Source organism: Hetaerina americana, unplaced genomic scaffold (assembly GCF_022747635.1).
Source record: "Hetaerina americana unplaced genomic scaffold, ioHetAmer1.1.p SCAF_6, whole genome shotgun sequence".
Classification (NCBI taxonomy): domain Eukaryota; kingdom Metazoa; phylum Arthropoda; class Insecta; order Odonata; family Calopterygidae; genus Hetaerina; species Hetaerina americana.
Genome location: NW_027287205.1, coordinates 58,751,000 through 58,776,343, shown reverse-complemented (window position 1 = coordinate 58,776,343; position 25,344 = coordinate 58,751,000). Strand labels below are relative to the sequence as shown.

Genomic DNA, 25,344 nt, shown 5'->3' with positions numbered 1-25,344 from the left:
CCCTTAAAACAAGTCAGGTTTCTGAAGGCCTCAAATTTGTGTAGTGAAAATAAAAAACTTAAAAATTTCAAATATTTGAAGAGTCACAACAAAGCTACAGGATACACTACAAACTATTTCTGAGGATACAAAAAATTGAGTAATTTCAATCAAACAAAAAAAAGTCCAATAAGAAGTGACAATGAATAAGTCCCATCGAATGTGAACAGGAATTATACTTGGCCAACCCATTTAAAACAAAAATAAAAAGAAATCATGTATCAAATACTCAATCAGAATTTGCTAACTGGCCATCTGATAGTTGTTGAAAAGAAATAACAAAATAGAAAATGGAGAACACCCAAACATCAACCCTAACTGATCAACTAATGACAAAGGGCTCCCAATAAATGACCATTTCCTCAATTATTCAAACAACCACTGCCTCTCAAATATCATGAGCATGCAATACACACACTTGAAGTACCTTTACTTACATTAGATAGTTTATCAATAAGCTTAGTAATTTGGTCCTCACATTGCTCATTTGTGGCAGTGGCCTGTTTGTCATGAAACAACAAACAACACACATTAATGCATGCAGCAGGAGTGGAAAGGAGGTTGAGGATGGGAGGTTACACCAACTCTTACGAGACATCAGCAGGGACAGCGGATGGAAGGATCAGGTCTTGCGTGTCTCCTATCAGTCCACTTGGGATGGACCGATTCACACTCAGAACATGTCACAAGTACATGTATGTATGTATATATATATAATATACGTACATTGGCGCATGAGGATAGGACCTTAGAAAATTGACTGCAACTAATTGGAAGCAGACATACAGAGACAGGTAAAAGAAGATCATTCACACCAACTAGCCACATTCCCTGGTCAGCTCAAGCAGTGACTTAAGGAGAAAAAGAAAAATAATGCATGCTGGAGGACTTCCTGATTCCCTTCGTCATAAGACCTTTGCTCACAAACCAAGACAAGTGTAATCAAGTGTGAATGCAATGTTGCCGTTAAGAAAAAACTTAATCTTCAAGACAGTGCTCCTTTATCCTCGCATTCTGCAGATAGGAAACATCAACTCCACATGAAAATAAATGCTGAGCAACTGATCTCTAGCAAGGCAAGAAGATAATGACATCAAACTACTGAATAACCCATGATTATTTATTTATTTAACGACTTCATTGGGGCAAGATTGGGAACTTCATAGTCCCTTATTCGACCTAACCCTTGTACATTAAATTGAAGACACCCAAGTCCAAGGTGGAAGAAAATGCACTTAGACGGGAATCGAACTCGCAACCTTTGAGTTGGCTGGCGAGGACGTTACTCCACTGCCACCTAGACAGTCAATTTATTTAACATTATTTTTTACTTTAAGATTATTACTAACAGTCAGAGATTTCAATATTAAGACACAAAAATAGGTTTCCCTCAAAATTAACAGATAATACAGGAAATAAATGATTGAATGAGCATTAATAAGTTTCAGTAATATACTAAAATATTGCTGATGGAGCCCATCAACAATTTACAATTGAAAAGGACATGAATTACAACTAAGTATGCACCATTCTTCATGAATCTTCAGGCACATCAGTATAATCTACTGTTACTTTGAAATAATTCCCAGCCAGATTTTTAGTTTGAAACTAAAATAATCAATAAATAAATTTACTTTTGTCCAAGGATTTGTTGTTCAAATATAGGACACGTCAAAGAAAATATACAGCTGCAAATTACAGTTGCAGATATTCTTACATTTAATATATGAAAGGATACTTAATGCCACCTCAAAATATCCAAATTTCAAATCAAACCTACATCCCTCAAATACAGATTATTCTCTCAACCAATGAGTTTCCCACCATCATACTTCTCAATCAAAGAGTTATTTAAAATCTTATGAAAAAATACAATCACCAACGCCAACCTACCTCATCAAAAGAAACACTGTCTTGAGAATTTAAGCCTACACTGCTACAAGTGGGGATTAATAGTCCACTCAAACTCACACGTGCTACAAAGAATGGGGCCTAACCCATGGAAAACCTTCAGGAAATTTCACAATGAAACATCACACAGTTCAATGAACGCAGACAATTTAACAAGCTGCCACATATTTCTCAGAAACAGAATTTAAAAATTCTGTACCACAAAACTACTCAGTATGCATGTGTGCTTATGTCAGATTTTCATACTGTGAAAGAAGAATTGTTGCTTGTCGAATGTTAAGGTTGATACAGCACCCGAAAAGATTTTTGAAGACCACTTGTCCAAGCATTGAGCAACCAGTTGAAAGTATAAAGCCCAGTATATGATTTGCATCCTGCCCCTTGTGTATGACCCAAATTACCTCTTTCAGCCGAGAGTTCAGAGATTTGATCTGCTCGTCGAATGTCTCCTCTCTCAGTGTCGCCTACATAACCGGAAGAGGACAGGGATAGGTGGAAGAGGGAAAGAAAAAGAACAAAAAACATCACACACACGCCCACACATACTAATTAAAAAGAGAAGCATGCATTGAGGCGACGATACCTCCTTTAGCCTCGTGGTGATATTCTTGATCTGTGTCTTGTACTCCTCCTCACGCTGGTTGGCCTGAGAGATTGAGAAAGAGATTTATTGTTAACGTTGTCTTTGAGGGCGACTAGATGTGTCAGCTGACTGTCCAAAGCCCACACACGGGTCAAAAGTTGTGTGCTAAGTGACTCCAGAAAAAAACCAGCAGCTACTCCATCAGGATCTAAATCTACAAAAGCTTTTGATTATTTGGGGGAAAAGGCAAATGCAATGTTAAGTTTATATGACGCAAGGGGCTGTGCAAAAACAAAAAAAAAACTGCATCAATAGAAAAGCACTCCATGCACAACAAAATGCTCCAAGCTTGAAATGTAATGTAATGATACTCTTAGCATAAATCATGATAACATCGCCATTAAAATAAATAGCTTCTGCATCAACTGACTACTATAGTAATCCAGGCCATTATGCTCTGGGCCCTAGGCTCTACCAACCCATTTGAAACATACAATTTATCAGCAATTTGATCAACATTGCTTTTTGAAAATGTGGAAAAAATTTACTCCAGAGAAAATGAATTTTTATCAACTTCCCTCAACTTCTTAAGAGTGAAACAAAAATATTTACTTTTGTAGATACTTTAGAATGGTAATTTCAAAATTTTAAACCTTTTTCACACTAGTGCTTGAAACCTCATTTAAGCTTTTGCAGCTATTTCAAAATCACTGCGTGCCTACAGGTCACGCATTCATCATCACCAAAAATACATCTATTTTGACTTATTGTAATGGAAATTGATATGCTACATTGATAAATGGTTATTTAACATTGTTTTTTTTACATTTTCACAAATAGTGCCTTTCGCACAAAGGAAGAAGTAACTAATAAAAATGCATCAGACTGCACTGATCCCTTTCAATTAAGAGTCGGCAACCACTTTAAGGTTTTGCTGAAACAAGGTGGACTAAATAGCTTTTCACTTGAAATTATTTTCCACTTTTATTACAATACTAGAGCACATTAGCAAAAACAATTCCCAAACGAATTTACTTCTCTCATTACACTACATTTTCAAGAGCAAATTTTCAAAATGCATTACACTCATTCAACAATTTATGGGTGTATTTAAAAAAAAAGAATCAAGCACAATTTTGACATATAAATTAAAGTAGAAATCTGATTTTATCTTACAGAAGTTTATTTTTATCACACATTGCTCAATGTTTCAAACAACTACCCTGAATCAGTTATGATTCTACTTCAAATATATACATGCATGAGGTTCAAAAACATTTTCCCTTTTAAGTAAGGTGCCATAACAAGTATGAAAATGCACACATATTTTAGATTTTTTAACAGCAAGTAAGTATTCATACAAAATAAATTGCATCAGTCAATGAATTTCAGTTCCCTATTTTTCTTTGCCCACCAACTAACTTATTTCAAGCATTCTTGTCAGTAATTACACTAATTTGATTTCACAAGTGCTAATCACATATGGCAGAATATATCACACAAATATATTTTCAACTTTTAATGCACAGCTCTATAAAATCTTTAATTACTGTCCAACTTGAAACTGACAATGCAAAACATACATTTTACCACGCATTTGTAAAATTCATGTATGTCAAACTGAAACCTTCTCGAATTAGGATGCTATAAAAACCCCTTACTTTCATGAAAGAAATGAAAACAATACTTTATTAACCACCTAAAGGCTATTACAAAATTAAGCATTCATCATAACTACAGTGACTGAATGACAATTTAAAAGTAAATGCATTATTTGAAGTGCCCCTCCATTGTAAAAACGTACCTAACTGATTGGAATCATTTTCTAATTGATTTGGAAACATGATGGTTTAAAATAAAAGCTTGGGCATGACTGAAATTTGTGATAAGTGCCTCCCAGCCTTTCAGATTAACTAAATGAATACATACAAATTTACAAAATTACCCCACTACAATTTAAATTATATCACCCTTTCTTTATGATCAGACATATTAAACAAAACCAAATGAAATGAAAGGATTGCATTTAAATATCCCTTGATAAACAGGAAACTTTAAGATACTTACAGTGATTATTGTAATGGATTTCATAGATTATATTTGACCAATTCAAGTGAGAAAATATATAAACTGGGAAGCACTAGAGTAAATAATGTAGAAACTAATTCAAGTTTCTATGCTTAAACAGAATGAGACATTTCACAGACTCAGGAGCAAAAATGGATGAAAAAGTGCATCGGTCCATCATGTCTTATCTTACAGGAATTGATCTACATCAAAAGAAGAACACTAAACTGTTAAAACAGCCTAGACATACAGTCAAAGAGTCAACAGTTAACGGTCAAAACTAAGTTAGAGAAACAAAAGGTCAAAATTAAAATGAAGGATTTGGAATTCAACTAACAGAAACAAAAGAATTAATTAAACGATGTAAAATTAAAAAAACCAAGCCACACTAAAAGAAAGAAAAAGATAAATTCTACAGCTATGTGACTAGAGGATAGCTATATTAAAGCAGAAAAAAAACACGGTTAATGGGTGATGAGACAAAAACACTCAACAACAACACAAAGTTTAAATTCATTCTGAGGAATTGCAGAACATACAAAATTATAAAATTAGATCCCTTTGACAACCATGGCAAATACTTAATTAACTGTCAGGAAATTGTTTTCAAAGTTTATCATTTAGGTTAGGTAAACACTGAATTGAACAAAAATGTTTGTTATCAAATTAAAACATTTTCTGCCATCGTGATTGACGCTACTTTGGAGGCTTGCAAATAAATCGATCCACATTGCCTCAAATAATAAAAAAATATCACCATTAATTGTGACACCTGCTTATAGACTGAAATATTAAAGCATTAAGCCTGTTCTCTGGTGTTTTTTAACCTCCGTCCACAACACATTAACCTCAAAGCATGCTTATAACTGGGTGTGCAATATTTATGCTCCAATTATGACAATCAATATAAAAAATACTGATATGGAGGTGATATATCATCATGTTAATAATTTTTGGCTATTTCCCGAGTGCCTATACTAATTTATAGAGTGATATCTACCATATTCAGGACTCAAGTGATCCTGAGACCATCATTGGCATTGATCATAATGTTCATATTGACGATACTTAGCAATTCATAAAATAAAGGTTTATTTAATTTATCCAAACCCCAATCAACATTAAATAAATGTTGATATGACTATTTACTGCCACGTCACACAGCCCTTAAGCAGGGCTAACCATATTGAGCATCAAATATGCTTGAGCTTCTGACGGCAAAATCTTACAATGACATACTAGTCTTCAATAACCATAAATGGTCACCTTATTTACAGAATTTATTCCATCAAAAAGTGACTCACAATTACACAAAATGCTTTTGTATCACAAAAATCGTATTTGTTTGACCAAACTTGTGCCCTGCCTGGCACATTTAAATTCCACAACACAAAAACATTTTTGCTCAATTCGGTGCATGCAATGTCTTGATGCAATTCAGAAACAGATGAATATTAAATTCAGGGCCACATACATTGCATTGCAATGTTTGGGAATTTATGGGAAAACCCTTTAACTTGCAAAAATGTAATGTTTAAAGGACTAGTTTGCCATGATCAAGGATTTATCCTAAGTCTCAAAAATTTTTTACAGGCCGATTCAGGGAATTTAACATATTGATCATTTTCTAATCTATTGCTTCATAATATGTTTTCTCCAATATTTTATGGTCAGTTGATACTGGTAACCAACCAAACAAATGCCATATATGTGGATCTAATTGATTGGGCAATTTTAGTATAATACATTCTGGTAATGGTAAAAAAAAGGCACACATGCTTAATAGTGGCCATGCTTGAGATGATTAAGTTCAGAGAAATAGGTGCACTTGGTGAATGTGAATGTACAGCATATGAATTAAGACCATTAATATAATGATAGACATTCAGTAAATTTAATTTTCAAGGGATTTAGACGGTATGTTATACAATTCCTCATAAATGAACCAAAGTGTCAATTTCATTCATGTAAAAGTGTGGTGTAGCCAGACTCTTGCATGATTGCTATGCTTTGCATGACAGATTTACAAATTTACAAATTATTTTATCTTGTAAGCAATAACTTAATTCAGATTGCTCTCTTATAAATCATTAATTCAGAAATAAAGAATTATTATGAAATCTTTTTTACAGAAGTACTTTTTTAAAAAAGATATAATAAAGCAATGCCTCAGCCATTCCTTGAATTTTTTAAATGATTTATGAAGCACAGCCTTAGAAATTTCTTGAATATCTTAATTATTTGTTAAGCAATGCCTAAATGATTTCTTGAATTATGGAATAATTCTGATTCATTATCAACATTTTAAGAAATCAAACTTTTATATGAAAGATTGATGGTGAGCAATATATACAATTTTGGTTTGATTTATGCATACCTTTTCCTCTGACACTTCCAGGGACTTCAGGTTATTGCCAACAACACGGAGCTCTTCCTCAAGCTCCACAATTTTTCTGTAAAAAAATAAACAAAACATGTAAAAGAGAATACAAGCTTCATGGTGAAACATGCCAGCTTTCAAACAATTACTCATGATCACTTCAATCGTCACGACAAGCATTAGAAACTTTGAATAAATGTCTCATAAATAATATTCATATTAATATTTAATTCAAGCACTTCCTTTAAACAACTTGAGAGTAATAAAGAGAATGAAAAGAGCAGGAGATCACCCTTACTTATATATTCAACAAGATTTACTTTACAAGAGACAATTTGAGTGAGACATTACGTGATCTTGACATTTCTACAAGTACCTTAATCTGAGAAGTTTTCAACAACAAAATTGGCATGCAGTCATTACAAAATCAACCATACTAATGTGCCTTAAAGTGTGAAGGTTAGAAAATGCTCAACAATGCCAGATTGTTCACTGGTGCACCAATTGCATTATGGCTGCATACTCACGATTCTCCATTGTCTGCTCGCTCTTCAGCACGCTCAAGATCCTGCTCCATCATCACCAGTTTACGAGCAACCTTTGCAGCCATGCAAAATACACGTGCAAATTAGAGTTTTGTTTGCTATCATGCACTTTGTGACTTAATAACTAACCAAAAACACACATCAAATAAAATAAAAAGAACACCAGCAATCTATGTAAAAAAAACATTTCTTTTCTCCTTAGTTTTCAAGAAAAATTCAACATTGTTATCATGCAAGCTGTAAAGAAAATAACTGCACAACTAAAACTAATAAATGTCCACAAAAAAACTGTGAAATGATTAGCACAAAAGATTGGGAGCTAGGGAGGAGATGAAATTGCAACCTTGACTCAAGTAGCAAGAAACTCTAAAAAAGATATCCTGTAACATCCTACTTGGAGTTCAAAAGCAACTGTCACATAATTCAGTTCTGATAACAAGTTTTAAAAATTAAAAGGTGAAATTCCAAAGATTTTATTGGGCTGAAATTCATTTGCACAAAAGTCACACCACTGACTTCCGATTTTTGTCAATAATGATAATGAAAAATTTTGGAAAAAGTTCTCACTCAAAGTTGATTTATCCCACAAGTGTATAATCGTTCTCCATTTAGAGGCAATATTGGGGCATTTTGCTTTTCTCTACAACCATAAAATTGAGTTCTGATTCATTGACATGCCGTGCATGTGAGGTGAATGAAATAAATATACCCCATAACAATAAATTTTGATATTGTCAAATTACATTTTTATTACACTGCCTCCGAGTGAGAAGCAACAATACGGTCAAAATTTGTCACAATGTCCTCCATTTAACTAATTTTGAGTACATGATTAGAAATTTTCACAGTTGATTATGAACTCGGCCCATGAAGAATTTCAGTATTCTATCATTATTGATGAGAAACTGTACTCAATTTAAAGATAAATAAATTGCAATACGTGTCACAGGCACAGAGCATTCTTTCTCTGAAATGCTTTAAAGGCATGTGGTGTAAAAGCATAATTATAAATGGCAGCTTTGGCTCCCACAATATTTAATTCAAACATCCTCACATGGTTTACAAATGAGGAGAGCAGCAGCGAAGAAGAAAGTCCAAGTACAAATTTTTCCTATACACATGAGTTTCTAACTATCAGTTAAGGTTGCAATTTAAAAAGGTTGCTATTCCAACTCAAAAGCAGAAACAACATGAGACAAAATTTAACATCAAGTAGTAGTGATCATGTTTTATTTCTTTCAAGAAAAACAACTACTTTATTCTTGCTGGCCTCATACTAATAAGATATAAATAGCTTGGATGATAACCTGAATTCCTAATGTAGTTACAAAATGTTCACCCTCTAGGACTTCCAACTATCTCCACTGATTCTATTTTGTTTATGGATATCCATGACGATGGAAATGACCAACTAGAAGCTATTTCCAAGTTTAGCTTGAACATGATTCTAGGATACAAAAAAAAATCACATTCACTGATGATAACAACTTGAAGAGCCAAGAAAGAATTCTCAAAAGTTCAAAATTATTATATTTCTAAAATCCCAAGTTAATCATAAAACCATAAGCCATGGTTTCATGGATAAGTATCCAAACTAATAACTTACGATGCCGAATTAAGTGAACGGGTTGAAATCGGCTGTATCTGAAAGTGAAACTATCAAGCGCTTGTTCTAAAACTGGCTCCTATAATTTTTAACTAACAAAATAGATGCTCCCAATGAAAATATTTCTCTATCTATTCCACTTTCCCAAGTTTTTCCTATAAATAAAGAGCAGCAGAGTGTTGTCAGTTTACGACACAATTTTCCTTATTGTAAATAATTGACAAAACTGGCATTTATAGCAAAGCCAGATAACAATTTCAATTGCGGTGAAAGTGTCATAAAACATGATCACCCTCTTTGAATTCCTGGCACCTAATTAAAATTCTATACAAAATTTGAGTTGCAATAGTAATAACACCATAGGGGTACACAAAAAAAAAGGGGGTTTGGGTTGTGGTAATGTGCATGTGAGTACTAATAAACCAACACTGATAGGACAGACACTTGTTTCTTAAGGTCATGCCTAAATTTGAGAGAGGGTCTTACGATTCACCACTCTCTGCACGCTCTTCTGCTCTCTCCAAGTCGGCCTCCACCATGGCCAATTTACGGGCAACCTGTAAGGCCATTGAGGTTATTGTGGGTGTATAGGAGAAACGTCACCCCACATAAGCAGGGCAATAAGATAAGAATTTAAAATAAATTCACTTTCAAATTCACTTTTATTTTTGTGAATAAAACAACAATAAGGTTCACTTTTACAATTTTTATAACTTGACAATAGTAAACTGTGATAAAAACCCAACAGCTTTAACAAGCTTGTAAATACAAATATACGATCATGTTTGATCACAAGATTATTTTCAGAATAGTAGTTACCAATTACATATTATTCTATTTTCTTTAGCAAGTTCAATTATCTCATTATTCCTACAATGAATTCCACTCGTCAAACATATGTATAAAACTCCGTGCAAGCTAGTTTTTGTCTTTTTCACTTTAATTTGGTGCATGCCATTAGTGACACACTAATAAGTATTAGGTGGGATAAGTGATTGGTAGTTCAATTATGGGAGAGACATACAAAATTAATCTACTAAATGGATCTTACAATTTTAATGGGGAAAAAAAGACATTCTCTCAGCCTCCCACCAAACCAACTCAAAGAATTGTTAGCAGCAAACATTGCAGGGTAGTCTCACAAAACTCTCCCTGTAAGAGAGGATACTTTTTAGTTAGAAAGGAGCCATGCAGCTAAAAGTCATAATGGAAGTGAAGCACCCAAAGAAACAGTCATCCACATGAGGACTGAGTCACATTCAAGCGGCAGTTCCATTATAACTTGAGAGAGGATGGTCAGCAGACCGACATTGAAGAAAGGGAGAACTATGGCGCACAAGTGTGCAGCAAACCACGCAAACACAATCAAGTGCCAATAGACTATTAGCACAGAGGGTGGTCAAGGGACCTCTCAACCCCAGCCATCATAGGGCACAGGGCCCATCACCTCATCATATTTTTTGTCGGCCTCCTCAGCAAGGAATCTGGCCTCCTTAAGCTGGTTCTCCAGTGCGTCCATACGCTCCTCATCTGCCAAACTCCTGTTCTCAAGCACCTTGCGCATGCTGCAGAGGAGACAAATTTTTGTAACCTTTCATTCATCTCCCTTGCCCACCACTCAAAAAACTTTCAAAGTTTTCATTTTTGCTCAGCTTGGCACCCACTTCTTCCACCACCACCACCACTGGTATCTTGGACGGCTCAAACAATAAACAATTAGTGTTTGCAACATGTCCACCATACATAAAAAAACATCAGCCTGCAACTCGAAGTCAGCTGCCAATCCCTGTAATTTCCCTCGTCAAATGACATGTATAGGGCAAAGTATTTTGGCTTGTGATACATTGGATATGCCTATGAAGAACTTAACAAGTGATAATTGTCTTCAACCTCATTCCTCACAATTGTGTGAGGAGTGCGCTCAGGGAGCTTCCCATCTGTCCCTTACCTCTTCATATTTTTTATCTGCCTCTTCAGCAATTAACTTTGCCTGAGCTAACTGACCCTCAAGAATTGCCACCTTATCATCTTCCATATTTGTCCTGTTTTCCAGGGCCTTGCATATCCTATAATGTGGATAGAATGTATTTTCTTGACATGAAATTCCACCAATATTCAAAATCTGAACTTGGGACTAGACTAAACAAAGTTTGGAAGAATTAAGAGAATAAGAGTCAAAATTCAAAACCCAAATTAGGCTATTAAAAAACATTTTAAGACACTGCCAAAAAATTCAAGTGATGACAAATTTTAGTGATAATGAAGCACAAAAATAAGTTGCAAATGATGTTGCCTTAGACCTTCAATCAAACAGTTAGTAAGAAAACATGGTAACTTTTAGAGACAAATGCATCAAAAACACCAAGCAGCAAACTAATGAGAATTTTATAATGCACCAATACAACTAAAAGATGCGGTGGTAGGGAGTAATACATCAAATGAAAGTTGAACTGAGAAATTTATATTTTAATGGATTTCCAATGAATACAGAATTATAATCCACAAATAAGGTACAACATCAAAAAACAATTTTTTCAAACCAGGTTAATTACAAACCTACTCAAAACAACTGAAGGTCTCAAAGCACTACATTTCACAACAAATTTCCCATTCTTCCAAATTTGTTTACACAAGACCACTTCCTATGAGATACAATGGTGATGACTAACAATACTATAAATATAAATTAAATAATGAGTAACAGGGCTAACGTTCTTTACAATGCTGTAAACACAAAATCTAAAAAAAATCACTATATATTTGGCATAGCTAAATAAAATATAAATATGCATAAGGTTTCATAAGAAAACTTTACATTCATGTGCGATCATGAAAATTTCTTCTTGCAAGCCAAAATATTTTCTCACAGGAATATTTTCTACTTTATTTCAAATTCAAAATCCTTGGCAACAGAGCAAATTTTCTAATTTTAAGGGCTCACATGATCACAGCTGACCTACAACTACTCTTGGCAGAGATACAACAAGTGAAACAAAACAGCATACAACTCCTTTGAGGAAAGCAATCTTACTATAACTGGGACATAATTAAAACTAAAGACCAAGGATTTTCGCAAGCTATAATGCATGACAGGGCTTACCAAAATTTATTTTTGCTTTAATTTAGTAACAGAGGGGATGTTATTTTTCATTTCGTGAACAAGGAAAATCAAGGTTAGGACGGAAAAACAAATATTTAGGAGCTACATCACAAATTGTTCAGATTCATATAAATGAAAGTTTTTTTAATTTATGGGATCCTAAAAAATAGCAGAAATGAAATTGGATAGTGCAAAAGCTAAATAAACTCAAGACCACAAGATATAATACATTAACCCTTGCACAGCAATGGGAGTGTACATACATCCAGGGAATTGTGCTTTTTTTGTTCTTTAAATGAACAAATTTAGGCAGCATTGAAAATATTAATGTTTAGATGTACATACACTATCAACAAAATAGAATCATTCAGCAAGAATGAGTCATATCATGACACCAAAAATGGTTTTTAACATTAACTTCACAAAGTACTTAGCAGTGAAAGGGTTAGAGTGATAGCAACAGATTGGCAAATGCCTAATAAAATTGTAATGTTCAATTAAATCCAATATTCTGTGTTAATCTGAATGTAAAAAATATTCAATAAAGTAAATGCTAGCGACTAGGGGAAAACAGACTAAACATCATACGAATATTTTTAAATATGAAATGATATAAATCTCAGAGTTAATCAATAATTGAAAAAAATTATAATTGATCATTATAAATAGTTATAATTAACTCAGAAAATTATTTCAATCAGTGAAACGCCAGAAATTTTGAAAGGAACAAATCACTTCTTTGGCTTGAAATTACATTAATATAATTGAATTTAATTTTATTCTATATGTTTGCAGGAAATAAACGATCAGCAATACAAGTTAAAATCATTAACTCCTGCAAACGTAAATGAATATTTCTGTCAAGGGACCTTAACGTAAAGTTACATTGAAAGTAGGGACTACTTGGGGATCTATGTCCTGGCAAAACCCACCGCTCAGACTCATCGGCAGCCTGTGATGCCTCAGCCAGCTTGGCTGTGGCAGTAGCCAAACGCTCCTCAGACCTCTCCAAGTCCTCCTCCAGCAGCTGAATGCGACGGTTGAGTGCAGCCACCTCACTCTCCGCCTGTAGGAGACTTACCGTTAGCAGAGATATTTCAAAAAAAAAAGAATACACATGGACAGTTGGGGAGAGGGACTGGGGATAATATGTAACCTCATGCACCATTTATTAAACCCGAACACATGATTCCTATGCCTATGTACCTGAATGACTTAGGAGTTAAAATACCAAATTATAACAATTTCAAGTACACCAAAATACCTTTCTTAACACCTTCAAATCGATAACCATTTCCTTAAAATGACCACAAAACAATGTGGTCGCTTCAATTAAGACTGCACATGACATAAGTAATACACAACAAGAAAATATAAGCGCACCCACAGAGTTCATCAAATATTGTTCCAATGAAACAAACTATACAAATCAGTTCTGTTGAGAGCTTATGATGAGCACCAGAAGCACTTTTAAATTCACTGAAGCACTTTTATACATCATATCAGCACATTTTCGCTGTGTACACATGTATATTTGGAAGCAAGGAATGGCAAAGTGGTAATGGAGATTGATCGGAGGGTTTGAAAGGTTTTTTGGATGGTTTAAGAGTATCTAGTGTCATCTGGCATTCACTGCTTCATTAACCGAAGCTAAAAAAAAGTTTAAGTCGACCAGGATTTTAAATTAATCTCACACTTTTATGAATATTGCCATGGAAGGTGAAAATGAACACTCCTTTTCATACAGGCAGAAATATGTATTTCTACTGCATAATATTTTTGTGGAAAAGCAAGGCCTTAGATATTCATCTTTTTAAGATATTTAATGTCAACTAGTCTCCCCTACTATTTTCACACTCTAAATGATAAAGAAAGAAATATAGGCAAAATTGATTTTAGCGATAAAATATCCCTGAAATACTTAACATCAATCAACTGATGGCAATCTACAACAAATAGAAGATGACAACCATACAATTTACCTATTAGATAAAAAAGCATGACTACTATTCACAAATCTAACACAAATGGGATATTGTGTATTTCCTTCTAAGCAATTACGAAGCAACAGATGGTGGGGGCATGGCTCTGCAAATCAAAATGCTGCTGAACAGTACAAACACCTAAAAACGCATTTAAATTTGTGTTCGCTAACACAAGACTATTCCGCCGAAATAGTCTGTTTGTCTGATGCTACTGTAAAATCAGATTTAATTATATCCCATCACTTCCATGCTTAAACCTCCCCTGACCACAAGGAATAAAAACTCACCAAAATAACAATGAAGTTTCGCTAGTAGCCATTGCTTCGGCCAACGCTGGTGTCAAGGGTGATGAGGGAAAGATAATACGAATGGAAAACTTCCATTAAAAATCAAAGAGAATGGGTTCAGTGAAGGATAATAAGTTATGCTTAGTTTTCCTGGCAGATAAGCAATAGCCAACAGGTAAAACAAAAAATGGAACAGCAATTGTTTACCTGCTCTCAAAAGAAAAATGAGAAGTTACCTTGATAACAGAACTATTGTTTCACACTAATTGTCAACAATAATTGATTAAAATGGACTTACAATAGCGTAAAATAGACTTAAGAATATTAAAACGACACCAGTCTTTGTGGCCTTATTGTATTCCCTACAACCACTCGTAATTTAGCTCAACAAACTATCTAGGAAATAATTCTAACATCACCCCTATGGGACGCACTGTGACTGGTTTGAGAAAAAACTCCATGATACATAGCAACACTATCTAGTCCTTAACCATTATACATATTAAATACTCTAGCTCCTGAATTCATAAACAGTAACTGCATGCAATAGCCACTATACTACACAAAAATCTCAAAAAACACCAAAGTAACTTATTACAGCAGTCTTTCCAGGGGCAGTCATTTCAATTAATTATACAACAGGAAGATTTGCTAGATTTCTCATTAACGATAAACCATAAAGTATTCAATCCGAAAGTCGATTTGGTAGATGAGTTCACCCAGTACTAAGCCCGACGGCGTGTGAAATTCACACATCAGGGCAGGGGGGCAGTGGCCAGTGCCTTTCCCTACGGTGGTTTCCCTAGAAGATCTAGAGCATGAAAAATCACAGTTTGGGTGGTACCCAGGAAGGCTTGCTCGGGAATCGAACCCGCGCCCTCCAATCAGTTCAACGCTCAACCCCTGGCCTACCGCGACCCAATCGCGAACGATACCCGCAACGAAATCGGCAAAGCCTTAAATCTCCCATGGGAGCCATCAGCGCTTCGAGCCAGAATGACTGGAATGCGATGACGTAATGCCAAGTTTTGAAAAGAGAAACCACTATCGAACAGTCAATGGTTTCATGTGATTAGGCAAGCCACTATCAGAGTGAAAAAGTATTTCATTGACAAAGCTCATGGAATTATTTTCTGGAAAGAATCAAGCAACAAAACCTTAAATCTCCCTTGGGATGAAGTTAATGCGGGTGGCAGCATGTTAATCCTTTGAAAGGGCTGCCTCTTTCCCATAATATAATACTAATGTAAAACGTATCCGCAATTCCGATTGGCTAAGTGCAAAATGAATACGAGCAACATAGTATGTTCAAATGCATTCCTTGTAATGTATCACATCAGCGCTACCCCTCACCAGCTGCACAGCTAGCTTTCGCAGCTAAAATACGAGGTTTGTAAAAGTTGACCCGCTCGGCTGCGATGCCAGAGATCAGACTCGAGTGAGCTATCGCTCATCATAATCACTGCAGCTCCGAAGCCACCAGGTGATATAATGATAACCGTTTCTTATTTTCCTCGGAACGAGAATAGCCAGGTGAAGGAAGGTTCGGACCTATCATTCTCCGGTAAGGCGACAACTGACACGTAAGTCGACAATTACGTGGGGTATGAGGGAAGGGTGGCGGCAGATGCGAATGGGGGGTGGCTGATTCGGGTCTGGAGTGTAAGTGCGCTTCCGGGGCGGTTACCATGTGCGTAGGGGTGTGCCCTCACAGGATAGCCATCGAACGGAAAAGGGCAGGGGAGGACAAGAAGTGAGAGGAAAGTTATTATTCCAACCAACTAAAATATTCTCTAGCATTTTCTTGATTCTGATGGTTAAATGAACGAATTGTTTTGTAAAAATGTCTTCCCATTCACAAGGGCAAAATTAAATATTCATTCCTTGATAAAAACAGCCCCCCACAAATATGTTACAAAACACCCAAGGCGAATTAGGAGGAGTTCCCGAGGCTGATACAAAATCCCATTGCTTCAATTTGAGCAGCTGATGAAAGCAACGCTTATTGAGGTCATCACTACCACCTAATGCCATTCTTATTTTATGTCCCACATTTACTGATTCTTTTCGGTTTCATCATGTGTATTATGCACAATGAAAACCACTTGTTTTCAATGAACTTTTAATACGACAGATTAAGTACGATTCAGGAGGAGGAAACTGCAAACGACAACACTTAAGGTCGAGATGCAATATTTTTTGGTAATATCAGCTACTATATGTATGTATGCATATCACAAGGTTTATTATCCCGAAGTGATTAATGCAAAATACACCACGGCGCGATGCCTCGATGTTTGAGGAACCAACGTAAAAATGTGTTTCGTCCCTACTTTCGTTCGAGAACCGCCGGCCAATAAAACCTTTTTCGATGCTACAACTTTCGGGCATTGGAGGGCGTCACCCGAAATGCGAGGAGCCAAACCACGGAACCGGGGGGGAAAGAACAATGTGTGTGAGGACCAGTAGAAAAATTTTCAATGCGTGTCATTTACTATCTAGCCTCGCTCTGAGTCGAAAAGAGGTGGATCGTGGAGTAACATTGTTTGGAAGTCGCATAAAACGTCGACGCCCGGCATTCTGTGGGCTCCTCAGCCTACAACCCGGATGGGTCAACACCCTCGGGAAGCGAGAGGTGGATAATGGGTGAGCCGAGAGATTCTCTGGAGGGGGTTGACAGAGGTGCGTTCCCACGCGGCACCCTGTGTAACAGTTTGACAATCATTCACCTATTGTTGACAAACAATAGCGATAATAAAAACGCATTTGCTGCCCCAAGTAAAAACTATCAATTATGGTCACCCAGAGAACCCTTTGGGGAAACGAAAAGATCGTTATGTATTTCAATTTCGAAATTAGTCACGTTGGCTTCTTTCACTACTTTCGTAACGAGCGGAAAAATTAAAATGAGGTCCCTAAGTATCCACAAAACCAATGCGACCTGCAACATATGGCGTGCAACACTCCGTGCGGATCAAAAACTGCAAAAAATACTTCATATACTTTAGTAGTCCGCAGAATTACAAGCTTTGACCTCTCCCTCCGTTATACCCGCACAAATAAGTAATGCACATTTAAAACGAATACATTTTGTAGTGTGAAAATTATTAAAATCTAGGTATTCAAGACATAATTCGATGATATGATTAAAGGAGATGGTTGATATTACTATACTATTCCATTTCCTCTCCACTAATGTCCACTGGAGAACGTTAAACCTAGTAACGCGTCGGTGGAAATGACGATGAGTGTACTCCGACCACTACCGCACGTAAATAGTTTCCTCGCCACACCTCCACACCAAGTATACGTGTTTCGTAATATGTCTAACAGGAACTCGTATCTTACGATTTTTATCAAGAGATAAATGAGCAAATATATGAAGACAACCGGATAATTTCAAACTATGCGTGAGCCAAATTCGACCTTGGTACAACGCATAGAACTCGGCAGTCATCTTTTTCCGGCTAAAAATGGGTGGGGCCTCGCCGACCACTTGTTCTGTTCATATTACAAACGCATGCATTCAAAATGTGTAGCAATAAAAAATCTACGTTAGACACAATCTATTAATAATTATCTTCCTTCAATGTACACCGGGATTTTGACAAAAATGTCGTTTCACAACTAACTTTAACGGGTGTAAATACGATTCAACAGACCATATTTAACTAGTATTTCGGTTTATATGCTTTTCTACAGCGCTAAAACACTATATTGAGACCACCGAAAAAATAAAAAGGTAATCGATCACAAAACGGGTCATCGCCATCCAGACGCCGTCTCGACTAACTCGGTAGGATGACTGGCCCCACTTAAAACCTCCGAATAGTCAAAAAACAAAGTTACCTATTAGTGCATGTTAAAATATATGAGTTAAAAATTATGTATGAACTATAATACGGTGATATAAATGTGATGTAGCTTACTTCCTCCCGCCGCAGTATCTCAGCCTGAAGTTTCTTATGAGAATCCTCACATTCGTCCCTGTATTTCTCCATCTCCTCTTTTGTCTGTGTCATCTTCTTCTTCAAAACGTTTAAAAGGGTTCCTTGCTGCACGTTCGCCGTCATTTTGAAAGCTCCTCACACAAAAACTACCACAGAAACTAAGTGATAACTACACAACTTAATCCTGAACGCAAGATGGTGGACACGAGACGAGTACCACTGCTGTACTGAGACTCGGAAGTCAGCCGTCGGGCGCTCGCATCAACGAAAAAAATCAAATGAAAATAGTCCGGCTACGAGGCGGCGATTTTAAAACACTAATACTGTAAAAAGCCAATAAAAATACAAATTTCCCTCCGAAATATTATTGTATTTCATATTAGTTATATTGATGGAGAAGAAAGATAATTCAAACAAACAAATGAGTCGTAACTGTATTCTTACGCGAGTTATAGGCGCGTTCCTATAAATCAAATGCGAATACATGACCCGCTAATCTCAAAGAAACAAAGCATTCAAACCTGTGTGAAAAAGTTATTAACATGCTGAAGAATTTTACTATTTATACGAAACAAATCATATAAAATTCAACACATTTATATCGAGAATTCTAAAAGAAAAATCTTGCCCAATACTCAAAAAAACCAAGCGCCACAAATTCAATGGCTGAGGAACACCAAACTATATCATCATCTCCTTGGGAAGCAAATAGGAATACAAACACTAACTGATCAAAGATTGAATACATTAAGAAACCTGAGTTAATCAAAACACCTTAAGCTATAATTCCATACTTTTTACATTTATAAAAGTTTTAAGCATAGATTTATATCACGATGGATAAGTCAGAGAAATGTGAATAGGCTCACATCATTTTATATTAAAGTTTTTAAATTAATTTTAAACTAGATACTCAACAGTCGAAAGTAACACGTTTAAAATTACCCCAAGCGAAAAATTACGCTCTGTAACGAAAAACACCCCATATGAAAAAGCTAGGTCAGGCAAAATTAAAAATAATCACTAGTATATAAAAATGGTGCATTCCTTTTCTAACCACATTGAAAGTACTCAAATATAGGTTGGATTTCCCATTCAGTTTATATACAGAATGAATCTCTTAAAATTCTCATTCGTATTAAGATATTGAAATTTTGAATCACTTTGACTTCGGCTATAAATATTAATATAGTTACCCTAAAATGGGCAAAAGAAATCTCTTTATCATTCGAAATGGAAGAGAAAGTATACGGATAAGTGAAAGAGGCTGTATCTTTGCTGTAAGCTCTGCGTCACACGATTTGCCTCATATGGAATGAGCGAATAGGGACAGGTTATAAGGCAGCTCCAACACCATATATAGAGTGGTGTGCGGATCTTTCTCGGTACAGCTAGCTTGGATTGAAAGTGGGGTGGCTGCTGAATGTCTGAATGTGGATTTGTTTTCCGTGGTGGGAAGACTGTTGAGGGAGAAAAATAATGAGACATAGATGACTCAAGCACACACTTGCCTACACAGCAAAAGGTTTCCCATCTCGATATCCATAAAAATGTTTACGATGGAATATAAATCACGACACAGCAGATTAAAAAGGAATCATACTATGGTTCGCGGTCTTTTAAGTATTAATTGCGCCAACGATTAAATTGTATGTTAAGCGAAGCATAAAACATAATTTTCACGGATAGCAGCAGTGTTCACTGATTTGAGTGATCAGACATTTGGAATGAGTTTAGACGACTCCACAAAAGGAAATGTTCTGTAGACCCCGCAACTGGCGTGCAAATTATATTTTACCAGATTTTAACATTTTATGTGGGATGAAAATCAAAAAATTACAAATGATTCGCGAGAAATTTATGGAATGGATGGGGGGATCAATGTGATTCGTTTCGAGGTGTGACTTAAAAATGAATACGAGAAATTTAATTCGGAAGATAACGTTATTCATCAACACCACATTCGGTTGAATGTGGTATTGATGAATAACGGTTCATTGATTCATTTTCATCACGGACAGAGAAAAAAGATAATTGAAAATTTTCATTTTTCCATTATTTCTGAAATAATTTTTAAACATTATCAATTATTATTGTGAATATTGGTAAATACAGACTTTTTTATCCTACGCCCATTCAATACCGACTCTTCAAAAATCACTGATCTCTTATTTTTTAAAAAGGTCTCCATGTAGTGAGGAGAAGCATTATCATTATTAAATAAATACCTCCATCACCTATTGATTTTCATTTCGACATAGAGCTCTATATTAGGTTCGATATCTTTTTTTTCCCCTCCAGCCGCAAAAGCGAAGACGATCAAAATAATTTCAACAATCCACCCATCTATTCATTCGGCCAGAAACACGATCAATCGTGTCAAAACCAAAGGGAACCCTCTTCCGAGAAATTATATAGTATTTCGGCGACGAAACTATCAATTTCCACGGTGAAATCCGAATGTTCATGGCACGCACTGCACCTGGCTACACTCCAAAAAGAGCTTGCTGGATGTGGTGTAGTGTACCACATGAGCATTCTTTTCTAGGCCAATGCATTCCGAGAGTGACGTAATGGCATTTATTACGCTTCGTTATCAAGTGGAATTAATGCTACGGCAGCACGATACGCTGATAGCCAAATGAAAGTCCAAGAAAGTGCATACCAAGTCCCTATAGACGCCGTTGCAAAAATTCACGCCGAATTCCACGACAAATGAATGAAAGCACACATTTGATCAACGACCACCTGCCAATTGCAACTAATCGGAGCGTGTCCAGCGATGAAATACTTATTTTTAACTTCGGCTTATGCCAGTGTGGAATGTCAATCAGTATTATTTCGTAGTAATTATGACAATAAACCGCCAATGCGTTAATAATTCGCGAATAATTTCTCCGATTCTAATGAGCTCACTTCAACTAAATCCTTATTGAAAATTTCGAAACAAAGTCCTGTGATTATGAGCATAATTCCGCTTGAAATCGGTTTATTTCGCGAAATGTCTAAAAACATAAAGCCGTGACAGCCTTGTGGTACTAATAACGACTCGGAGAGAAAAAAAAGATGGTCTATGAAAAATTGGCGTACTCGACAGATTAAAATTTAAATCGCTGAATATTCAGACCAATTCTCGCATTGGATGAGCTCCAATTTATCATAAAGGCGTGTGGCAGTCCCAATAGTTATAGGACAATTTTCACACGACATACTTTCGTGTTTCGCGTCAAGCGATATATATGCGGATAATTTTACCGAATTCCTCTCACTCAACCAACAATTTTGCATATCGGATGCAAGTACGAAGACGCACGAGTCTTGTCAATTAAAAGTAAGCGGACGAGGTCAGATCATGACGGGGATGCCACGAAGACGCTGGTCATTTCTTAAACTCGACCGAATGCCGCCGCTGGCGAAAAAAAAATTTTCATTCAGCAAGTGACATCTCTAATGTTTGCCAACCTTTTACAGCCCCGCATACGAATTCCGAAGAAAAAAACGGAACTGAAGGACAGGAATTCGCTCCTCACCTAATGCCTTTGCCAAGTTTCGTCACGGGGTTATCTACGCGGAGGCACGTCTGGGAATCGCGCTTAAAGCGACGAGTCCTGAAACTTGTGTATTTCCCATTGGCCGGCAAGCCAATCCCCTCCCCCACCCCCTCGGACAAAAAAAAATAAAATTCTCTCCCGCACAATACTCGAAGCAGGATGTGACGTATGGCTTCCAACAAACACACACACACACAAACGTTGCCATAAGGCCGAATCGCATCGCGTGTAATCACGTGACAGTCGCCGGGGACGACACAAATATGCATGGCCCGCCGCGAGAGGGAGCATAACTACCTGACACCTGAACGGAGTAGATCAGCTGATCGGAGTAACCAAAAGGGGGAGGGAATCGCGGGTGGAAATGGGGGAGAGAGAGGGTGGTCGAGGCCGTATAATACACGGGAGGGGTAATTAAGGGAGAAATGAATATTGGTGATGTCGTGTCGTCGGGTGATGATCACATCCCGTACCCTTTTCAGCTGAGTGTTCATGATATTGTGTAGCTCGTTGCGGATGATGTTGAACTTCATCATGGTGTCCGAGCTGAAGATTGAAGATCCAAAGGCGAAGCCGGGGTAGTCGGCGCACCGCCTCCTCCCCCTCCTCCTCAACTCCCTCTCGGCGATCACCTCCGCACTTTCGCTGGGACAACGGAGTCGAGCCAGCTCCTCCGTCTCCGGATCCAGGTCCTCCGCCGACACGTCCGATGGGGTGCTCTCTCCTCCGTCTCCCGCGACCCGTCTTCCCACGCCATCCAAGAAGTCCTCGGGAGAAACCGCGGCGGGCGACAACTTGACGGCGTACGACCTCCTCCTCGTCTCCGGGTGTGACTCCCTCGTCTTGACCGGGGGCTGCGATATGGGGGGCACGGGGAGGGACTCGGGCCTCCGTGGTCTCTTGGGAGATTCCGCGGGGCAGGGCTTCCGCGGGTCCCCAGTCGGGGAGGGCGACACTTTCGGGACGGGCTCAACGATGACCCCCCTAAACTGTTGTCTCGTGTCGCTTTGAGCACGGTTCGGCTGCTCCTCAGCGGGGGGCGCGTGTCCCTGCGGGGGCCTCGCCGGCTCCCCTCCCTGCGGCTGCGGTCTGTGTTGCCCAGCAACGTGACCGCGGTTACGGGACCTCCAGGGTTTCCTTCCAGGGTTGCCGCCGCCCCCTCCCTCGGCTGGGTTCCTCCGGGCTCCCCTCCCCGCACCCTGGTTCGAGCCCCTGCGACGACCTGCGTCGCGTCTGTTGTGGCCCCTGCCGAAACGTTCGCCGCCGTAATCTCCCCCGATGGTCCCGGGTTCCTCGTCGGCCATGCTACCATCTCCTCTCTGCCATTTTGTGTGAGCCGCCGGAGAGGGGAAGGGAGGCCTGGGAGTGGGGACGGAGAACGGAGAGGAGGCGCCGCCAAGCGGCCTGCTCGTGGAACTAGGTGCTCCACGGTCCTGTAGAGTCTTAAGTGGTCGGCTAGAGGGGAGGCGGCCGAAGGGGTGGGGGAAATGGAACTCAAGGAATCGTAGATCTCTCACGCGACGGAATATAAGCGATCCTCCGCGATGACGGCGATCGTGGATCTTCTTCAAAAGGAAGTCTTCATCTGAGGAGATTCAGCAGAGATCTCTCGGGGCAGACGCAAGCGTGCGCCTTCGTCAGTCAACGAATACTGTCAGAGGATGGTATTTGTCGACACCGTTACTCCTTGTCTGGCTTTACTGATATCCAATGAATACATGAGAAGTGGATCGCCCATGTCGGTCCCCGAGGAGGAAAAAGGGGAGATTGGAAAGTCCATGGTCCAACCGGTGATCACCACGCACCGCTGGCTATTGGTGACGGTTCCGTGTGGGAGAGCTTTTGAAAGAAAGTTGAGAGGGTAGGACGTGTCTCCTGGAGGGTCGTATGTCGCGTCGGGAAATAATGCTCTCAAACGGGCGCCAATGCGAAGTAAGTGACTTCCCCAATTGAATCCAATTCCGTCGCAGCGAATGCCGACGGAAAAAACACACTCATTGCATCTCCATGGTTTCCTTTCTTCGTAGAGAAGATGTTTGGGGGAGGGACGGATGGACGGAAGGCGGGGAAGGGGGGGAGAGTCAAGAGGAGGTGGATGCGCCTTCTAAAAGTTCCGCTCCTTCCCCCTCTCCACTCTTGGGCGAGTCCCAGCACTCCCCCGCCCTCCCCTCTGGTCCCCCACGCACAAGAAATCGCCCCAATCCTATCCTCACACCATTTCCCGACCGCCACCCCACCCTGGAATACAGCCCTGTCCCTCCCTTAAAAGGAACAAGGGTGCTGGGGGGTATACTGCGAACTACTAAATTTAAAAACTAATTTTAGACGGGAGGGAAAGAGGGAGAGAGAGAGAGAGACCCGTGCGATCCCGCACACCTCCTCGAAGAGGGATACGACACAACGAATCTCCTCCGCCTTTGCCCCGTGATCTTTTTAGCTCCCCAGGCGGAGAGTAGCGCCATCGGCGTCGTCCACTGGAAACACCAAGGAGAGCATTACCCGCGGCTTCCGTCTAGTTAGGAAAAAATATTTGCGCTCTTCCCCGTCGTGGAATTCGATTTATCGCGGCTCTCGCTTCTCCGATGGGATGACATAGTAGTGTTCCTTGGGGCCAGGGACTTTCGGGAGCAACAGGGAATATTCCCGGATTTTAGTAAAGAGAGAACTGTGTCGTGGGATCATTCCTGAGAAGATTCTTTTTCTCTGTTCTTGAACTTTCGACCTCGCTACTCTTTCTATCGTTTGGACCCATAATAAATACTTCAATCCTGTGAGTCCCTAATTACTTCGAGCACCCCTAGAATTGAGGCGCGGTTTCTCCAAATTTATCCGGTCGCCATGGTTTCTATTACGTAAAAAAACATTTCTTGGTAATTTCCACACTTTTTATTGCAGTAAGGGTCGGTTTCAACAGTTGACAGTCATATTTTTTGTAATGAATGCCATGAGAGCCAACTATAATCATTCTTATAGTGAAAATAAATTCAGCCAACTACCGAAACCGGTCGGTATTATTTTAAAGAATGTGGACAACTACCATTGAATAAATGTATAAATGAAATCCTGATTCCATTAATTGAATGCGCTATATTTTTCTTTAAATAACGAACTAAACCTTTTTTGGGATACTGTAACACAGCGAAACTGCCATGTGTCCACCTCGAGATGCAAAAGTAAGCGAATATAATTTTTAGCTATTTTGCATTTTTTGTCAAAGTGACGCAGTGAAACTCAGTTAAAAATAAATTATAAATCTGGATACCACTGAACGGTGAAGAGTGACCGATAAGGAGGAAATGATGACGCATCGCTTAAATCTTTTATTTATTCTCTTTATCTC

The 25,344-nt window shown here is 38.3% G+C and overlaps 1 protein-coding gene across 10 annotated transcripts in view; it reads right to left on the bottom strand.

Moving 5' to 3' along the window:
• The window catches only part of LOC139695196 (tropomyosin Per a 7.0102), a 67,267-nt gene that overhangs the window by 7,889 nt on the left and 34,034 nt on the right, over positions 1-25,344 (bottom strand). For 2 of the 10 annotated variants that reach the window (XM_071593874.1, XM_071593875.1), the window contains exons 4-8: positions 13,164-13,297; positions 10,579-10,696; positions 9,618-9,688; positions 6,978-7,053; positions 2,534-2,596 (exon numbers count right to left, since the gene is read on the bottom strand). In XM_071593874.1, the coding sequence (XP_071449975.1) occupies positions 2,534-2,596; positions 6,978-7,053; positions 9,618-9,688; positions 10,579-10,696; positions 13,164-13,297 (462 nt within the window). The other 8 variants (XM_071593872.1, XM_071593869.1, XM_071593870.1 and 5 more) reach the window with 8 other exon arrangements.